This window comes from Chrysochloris asiatica, unplaced genomic scaffold (assembly GCF_000296735.1).
Source record: "Chrysochloris asiatica unplaced genomic scaffold, ChrAsi1.0 scaffold00395, whole genome shotgun sequence".
Taxonomy (NCBI): Eukaryota; Metazoa; Chordata; class Mammalia; order Afrosoricida; family Chrysochloridae; genus Chrysochloris; species Chrysochloris asiatica.
In genome coordinates this window covers 380453-388814 of record NW_006408913.1, presented here as the reverse complement: position 1 = coordinate 388814, position 8362 = coordinate 380453, and the positions used below count along the sequence as shown (strand labels likewise).

The window sequence follows — 8362 nt, the reverse complement described above, 5'->3', positions numbered from 1 at the left end:
AGAACAAACTAATCTGTGTTGGAAGCCACAATGTTCCTTAAGAAGTCAGGATGGCCAGACTTGGTTTCTTATACGTCAGACACATTATCAGGAAGGATCAGTCCCTGGAGGAGGGCATCATGCTTGGTAAAGTGGAGGGTCAGAGAAAAAGAGGAAGACTTTCAAGGAGACAGATTGGCAGAGTGGCAGCAACAAGGAGTTTAAGTGTAGTAATGAGTGTGAGGTTGGTGTAGGATCGGGCAGTGTTTCTTTATTTTGTGCATAAGGGTCGCTATGAGTTGGTACCGATTCAAGACACCTAACAACTACAACAATAACGACTGAAAATAATCAATGAAAGGTTATTTTAGCAAGAATTTGTAAAGTTTTTATGTAGCTTTGTAAGAGAAGTTAGCCAGAGCAGGGAAAATACACCATTACCTAAAGTAGCAAAAAGATAGAAATGACAAAGTGATGACGGAGAAAAGAAGAAACATAAAGAGGAGCTATGGAATCCTTCTACTTATAAAAGGTAGACACAAAGAACACTTTCCTCTCCTTTGATGAAGATAGCTAGAGAAATTAAAATGTAGAATCTTTTTATTTGTACGTATCATCTTCCAATGCTAGTCATCTATTGGGAAGAATCCCAAGATTAGGTAAGTATAAGGAGATGCATTTTTATATAAATACATTTTTTAAAAGGCTGATTTTTATCATGATTCCATATTAACTCTCCTTTGGATTTTAATTTCTGTGCTCTCATCATGAAAAATTATTATCAGAAACAAAAAAGAACTGTTTTCATTTACTTTGTGCCAGAAGGAGACTATAGGTTAAAAAAGTCACAGTCATTGTAGTTGAAAACTCTTCTTAAATTAAATGAAGAGCTGTCTAAACTGCAATCCAGAAGAGCTAAAGTTATTTTAAAAATTGTTCTCCCCCAAAAGTCCAAACTTCAGTATGCTGCATCAAAATGAATGCTGTTGTTGTTGTTAAGTGTCATCGAGTCAGTTCTGAGTCATAGCGACCCTCTATAGGGTTTCTGAGGAGTGGCTGGTGAGTTGGAACCGCTGACTTTGCTCAAGCCGACCTTCCGATCTAGTGTTTATCCTACACCAGGACCCTTCTTTAGTACAGCCTACAGTTTGAACCCACCAGCTGCTCTATGAGAGAAAGATGTGGCAGTTTGGTACTGTAAAGATTACAGCCTTAGAAACCTTATGGGGCCATTCTACTCTGCCTTACAAAGTTTCTATGAGTCAAAATCGACTGACAGCAATGAGTTTGGTTGTTGGTTTTAATACGTCGATAGTATATTACCTTCAAGGGGTCATTAACCAAGGTCATTAGTGGAAACCCACCAATCGCTCCTTGGAAATTCAATATAAGGTAGCTATGAGTCGGAACTACAACACAGATGGTACATAACAAAAACATTGCTTTAAAGACTCATTTAAATAATGTTGAAATGTGTAACAACCTGAAATTTCATGCTAAACATTAATTTGCACTAAAATATAGCTTATTCAAAATTAGGATCAGAAGCTCACCTGTAAAGGCTCACTATGAGGATTGTGTATGCTTATTATAGGTGAAAAACTGCTATTCACAGGAACTCTGGCCCCAAGAAATGGCCTCAAGCGATATGGATTTGGAACTCCAACACCAAATACCTGTGTTTCAATGGAGGGAAAAAAATGCAATTTGAGTTACTTTTACAACAAATCATTTTACACTTATAGCTCTAATTGATTTAAGAAGACTGATAATTTATTTTAGATGGAAAATCTTAGTAACTATCCAAAACACCTATACATAGTTTCTGTACTTGATTTGGCTACATGTTTGATTTACTATACATATTTGCATTTTCAATGAGTTCTATAATAAACTGAAAATTAAAATGATTGAATTATTTTATGACGTCAGAGAATAAACAAAACAGAAAAACAAAAAAGGTATCAAAAGATGATTTCTTTCCCTAAGCCAAACCATGATGGGATGTGCGGCCCAGGGGACCTGTCTAAAATTTTGAGCCCAGTCCCAGGTCAGTTCCACCACATGGGAAGGTTCCAAAGGAGACTCAACAGTGTGAACTAGTTATTGAAGTGATCAGTGTTTACTGCATACCTTCAAGCATGCTACAGCAGTGAGCACAGAAAAGTGAGCGATTCAATAGAGAATGTGCTTCCAGGCATGGAATTGACATTCTAGTAGATGGACTAGGTAACAACAAAAAGAAAGTCTAACATGGTATCAATTACTAACTGGCTAAAGTGAGGCTGGGAATATTGGTTTAGAGAAGGTGGTTAAGGTAGTGTTCTGTGATGAGGTGAAAGGAACTGGGGTCACCTGAAGGATGAGAAAAAACCAGCCTTGGGAGTGTGTTCAAGCAAGGGGCACAAGATTGGAATGGGACTGGTATGCTTGAAGACCAGCATCAAGATCAGAGGCATGGCCAAATTAAACGAGGTGAGAGAGATACATCCCTCAAACCCTTAGAGATTTGTTGGCCTCAGTCAGTTTGGAAATGGATGTTTATAGGAATCAGAAGAGTATGGTTAAAGGTGGGACGAGCGGAATGAAGGCCAGTTAGAAGGCTATTATGTAGTACAGTGAGCAGAGATGAGCAGTAGCAGTGAAGGAGAGAGCTAGACAGATGAGATCTATTCAGGAGAAAGACCAGGTGTGAAGAGGTAAAGAAAGAAGAAAGCTGGCCAATGGGACTCACTTTGAGAGCAACCTGACCATAACCATCAGGTAGACAAATTAGGTGAGTTATGGGTGCCTTTGAAGGGCAAAGGTCTTCATTCTAATTACATTACTTTCATTTATTCAACAAGAATGTGTTAAATGTGTATCATATATATTGTTTCTGTTAAGTGTTGCTGAGTTGGTTCCAATACATTGCGACACTATATAGGGTTTCCAAGGAGTGGCTGATGGAGTTGAACTCTGACCCTGCAGTTAGCAGTCTGGTGCTTATTCTAAAGAGCCATACCAGGATGTCATCATATATGTGTTATTCTTGTTGTAAGTGCCATTGAGTTGGTTCCAACCCATAGTGGCCCTATAGGGGTTTCCAGGAGCAGTTGGTGAGCTTGAACCCCCAAACTTGCAGTCCAGCACATTAACCCACAGGGCCACACCAGCACTTCATATTTGCATCAAAAGTTTTAATGCTTTGGATCAAAAATTAAACGTTTTCTGAACTTATTAAACAATTGTTAAAGACGTATTTACCACAAATAAGGACAAGACATGGTTCCTAAATAAAATGAAATGTTTACTCAGGCACTTAGCTTCAAAATATTTGAATTGTTCTGGGCACTTGAGAGGAAATGCTTTTATGTTTTGTTTTTTATAGCACAAAAAGTTAAAAGTAGCTAAGTAAGACTTTAAATGATTGAATTTTATGGGTAGTACAGTTCTGGTGTGGCGCTGTGAGTTAATGCGCCAGACAACAAAGCCATTTGAACTGCAAGGTTGGTGGTTCAAGCTCACCAGCTGCTCCTTAAAAACCCTATATCGGGTTGCTAAGGGTTGGAACCAACTCTACGGCACTCACAACAACAAACAGAGATTAAGGGATCACTTTAGAAGGTCCCAGAAATAGTGGGGAAAATGTGGAACAAAACTAAATTATTTTAAAAAAAAGACTGGGCTTACTGGTAAGAAAGAGACTGGAGGAACATGAGACTATGATCCTTGAGTTATGCTTACTATGGAATTATCAATCATTCAAAACCAAAAGGGCAGTTATTTACCTACGGACAAAGTCAAGAAGGAATAGAAAGGTGGGTGAATGGAAAGAGGAACCACAGGGTTCAGGAAGGGGGATAACTGTTGTTGCATGGAGAGGACTGCAATCAAGACAGAGGAAACAAAGTGTAGGAGTTGACAAATGTAAAACTGATTATCTTGTCTATAAATCTTCACTCAATTCACAATAATTTACTAGTAGCATGTTTTGGGCAAGTGATTTAACTCATGTAAACTCCAGTTTCCTTATCTTAAGAAAAAAACAAAGAAAATAACAGTTTAGCAGTTGTTAAGAACTAAAAGCATGTAAAGGGCTTAGTATAGTACCAGACAATACAAATAATTCTTTTTCTTAATATTGATAATCTTGATATAGAAAAATCTTGAGTCATCAAACAGAAAGATGGTTGATACATAAAACGATTTACACTATAATTTCTATAAAATCAACATTTAAAAATAACCTAAACAATGACTCTATGTAAAAAGTTATTTAAAAATTTAAACAATACATTTGGCAAAATAAAAGCAAGGATGTGCATTTGAATTCTGGAATCATTATCAACTATGTTTCCTAACCACACAAAAAGTAAAACGTAAAAACATGTGAAAAAATTTTTCCACTATTGTTTTACCAACCAAGCCTATGTTATTAATACTTCAGCTATAGCTTTAATGTTATTTGTTCAGATTCTATTTGAACAGGGATATTCACACATAGCTGTCAGCATAAGAATGCTCTAAGTCTAAACTCTTGATATTTGACTTTCTGAAGTGAGTTCTTACAAGGTTCTCTCTCATCTGATAAATCTGAGTTGATGACTATGTTTTACGAAATAAACAAAGGTTTTTATTCTGTTTTCTTACCTGGTAAGTAAATATGCCATGATTAGATGTGTTAATAAATAAAGTGTTTTCTACATTCCCTACTACTCTTGCAAGAAAAACAACATCAAATGATGTATTTCCTCCTGGAAGAATTTTCTGAAAAAGAAAAGCAATAAACAAAATAAGTCAAATCAGAAGGCAAAAAAAAAAAAAAATCATGTGACCAAAATTAGACCACTAAAGTTTACTAAACAAACATTAAAATCATTTCCATAAGTTGGTCACTTTCCCCTAAAGATTTAAGTTCAAATTAGCCAAACCATTGTACAGTGAGGAATAATAAAAATGTCTTCACATTGTATGTCTACAGTCACATATCTTTGTCAATTATCAGTAAAACCCCTGTAACACAAATAGTATCTATGGACTCTGTTCACTCAACAATCACTAGTTCCAATGAAATACCTCACTATAAGCTATTTCATCATCAGACAATCAAGTTGGAGTTGGGCGCATATACTCTTTTCATATACTGTAGTACTAGGTCTGGTGTGGCGCTGTGGGTTAATGCGCCAGATTGTAAAGCCATTTGAACTGCATGGTTGGTGGTTCAAGCTCACCAGCTGCTCCCTGGAAGCCCTATACAGAGTCGCTACGAGATAGGAACGGACTCAACAGCACTTAACAACAACAAAGTACTAGGCAGTTCCTTGTACTATTTCCAAAGAAATCAAACCAGGCCTGAACCTCTGCTACCCATCTGCACAGTAAACTTAAATTAGGAAAAAAGGCAGGAGCAATTACGTGTGGGGACGCATTCCTAATACCTTGTGCAGATTGAAAATGCTATTGTGGGAGCAAAATAAAATTGTATTACAGTAAGGAGCTCTGGTAGCGTAGTGGTTACGAATTGGGCTGCGAACCTTAAGGTCAGCGGTTCGAAACTACCAGCTGCTCTGCGGGAGAAAGATGAGGCTTTCTACTCCCGTAAAGATTTACACCCTCGGAAACCCTATACAGGGTCGCTATGAGTCGGAACCGACTCGATGGCACATAACAACAACAACAACAGTAAGACAGCAGGAATGCTCTGTGTACTTCAGGAGGTTAGGGTTTCACCTGTCATAAAGTTCTGCCTTCAATGAAGCCTTCAAATGAATTTCAATAAGTAAGGCCAGCAAGTTCTCTCATTCTGCCACCATAACTTGAACCCTAAATTGTCCCCAGATTGTAAAACAAAACATACAGCACTGAGACTTCTGGCTTCCTCTTAGTATGTTGTTGTTGTTGTTAAGTACCGTCAAATCAATTGCAACTCAAAGCGACCCTGGATAGGTTTTCCTAGGAGCAGCTGGTGAGTTTGCAGTTCAAACGAGTTTGCAGTCTGATGCATTAGCCCACAGTGCCACAATAGGACTCTCCTCTTAGTATACAGAAAGCTAAACATTCTTCCCACCTTATCAACCACAAAAAGCTCAATAATCTACATAATAATGTTTTCTGAATCCACCAGGCAGCTTGATTCCCAACTAGCCTGGAATATAAAGAAGGACAAGTGTCTCCAAGGAGAGGTTGATGTAAGGATGGCGCGCGTGCAGCAGAACAAAGAAATAAGATGGGACCACCAACCAAAAAGAACTTGGTTACAATTTTTACATATTTCTAAAGGTCATCCCTGGGTGGCAGAAACAGTTCAGCGCTTGACTACTAACCAAAAGGATGGTGGTTCAAACCCATCCACAGCTGCTTTAGGAACTAGGCCTGGAAGCAACACCTGGGCTCGCCATGGATCAGAACTGACTCAAAAGCAACTGACAACAAAGGCCAAGTATGGGCTAGTGTGAGAGTACAGAACCACTAGCAGCTGTGGACACATGAGGAATTTATACTCGCTCACAGGTTTCTCTTTATAGATCTCATCACATGCTCAGTCAAATGATGGGGCTGGGCAGAAGATGAGAGAAAGCTTCCCTTGGTAGTATAGGTATGGGAGAAGGGAGTAATTGCCATTATGAAAACACATGACCCTAAGCCTAGATGGTTTTCTCCATAAGTGCCTTAACACAGTAGTTAAGGTCAATAAATAGAACCACCCATCCCAGGGCACAGGTGAAGATTTTCAACTGCCCTGGGGATAGGGAGTGAAAACTCTAATCTTGACCCACCAAAGGTACATGGCAGAGTTAGTCTGCCATGGGAATATGGGAGGATCAGTTAAAAACCCCCACCACTGAGGCATGTAAACAAGGTCTGATTAAAACACAGGTTAAACCAGGGCAACAGATAATGCCTGCCCAACACAGAACAGCAGTGAACTGTTGGAGGAGAATATGTAGAGATCCTCTCTGAGGTGAAGGCTTCGAAGAAAAGCCCAAACAGGAGGGTGGACAAATAACACTAAGAAATAGTTTCCAGCAAGCCAATTCTCACTCCAAACCACAGTAACTCAAGAAAAACTGAAAACCTGTGGTAAAATGAGTATTGTTGTTGTTGTTGTTAAGTGCCCTTGAGTTGGTTCCAACTCATAGAGACCCTGTGTAGGGTTTTAGAATTTACACTGCCGACCACATAGTTCAAACTGAATTTGCAGTCCAGTGTTTACCCTACAGCACCATACTAGGTCTTGAAACAGAGGGTAAGCATACCAAATACATAAACCAAATTCAACTTCTTACTAGATAGATGTACTCCCCCATAAAGCAGAAGAGTTATGCCCATTTCACACAGAAATTATAAAAATTATAAGCCATACGAAAAAACAATAGGAGTGCAGTAACTCTGCAGGATAAGCACTGAACCTTGAAACACAAGGTCAGCAGTTGGTGCCCACCAGCTGCTTCCTGCTCAAAAAGCTCTGCAGTTTTGGAAACCCTATACCGGGTCTCTGTGAGTTGGAATTGAGTTGATGGCACTTATTAACAACAACAAAAAGCAACGAAGAACCCCCTACTGTTACAAAACAGTAATCAATGGAACTAAATAAGAGATAAAACAGACATTAGATAAGAAATTTTAAATATTTATGATCAATGTGTTAAAGACTCTAATGTCAACAGGCATAAACAGATGGAGACTCTCAGCACAAAAATGAAAAAGGTTAAGAAAGAATCACATAGAAATGCTAGGTTTCCGAGAGTAGCTGGTAGGTTTGAACTGCTGACCATGCAGTTACCAGCCCAGTGCTTGTACTACATATAGAAATTACCCAAACTGAAACAGAAAAAGAGGGGGAAAAGGGGTAATGGTCCAACCTCTCTGGAAAACAATATGGCACTTCCTCAGAAAGTTGGAAATTGAAATATCTTATGATCCAGCAATTCCTCTACTTGGTATTTACCCACAAGAAATACGAGCCATAAGGTGAGTAGATATATGCACACCAATGTTCAAAGCAGCACTATTTACAATAGCAAAAAGATGGAGACAGCCTAGTGCCCATCAAGGGAAGAATGGCGAAACAAACGTTGGTACATACACACAATGGAATATTATGCTCCTTTGAACAAATAACAAGGAAGCTGCAAGCCACCGAATAACATGGACGAACCTTGAGGGCATTAATCTGAGTGAAATTAGTCAGTCACAAAAGGAGAAATACTGCGTAAAACCACTATTGTAAAAGACTAAGAAAAAGTTGTTGTTGTTTTTATGTGCCATAAGAAAAAGTACCCACACTAAAAGGCTGGGGGTGGGGGGAGACAATTCTTTGCTGGTTACTGGGATGAATGGGGTGGGGTGAGGGGAGGGAGGGGAAGGTGGAGCACTGGGTAGGGAACAGACACAGAATAGT

The 8362-nt window shown here is 38.9% G+C and overlaps 1 protein-coding gene across 1 annotated transcript in view; it reads right to left on the bottom strand.

Moving 5' to 3' along the window:
* Nucleotides 1-8362, bottom strand: part of TMEM131 (transmembrane protein 131) — a 291771-nt gene that overhangs the window by 101915 nt on the left and 181494 nt on the right. The window contains exons 6-7 of the mRNA XM_006876610.1: nucleotides 4612-4728; nucleotides 1533-1655 (exon numbers count right to left, since the gene is read on the bottom strand). Coding sequence (XP_006876672.1) covers nucleotides 1533-1655; nucleotides 4612-4728 — 240 coding nt within the window. The remainder of the gene's footprint in view (nucleotides 1-1532; nucleotides 1656-4611; nucleotides 4729-8362) is intronic.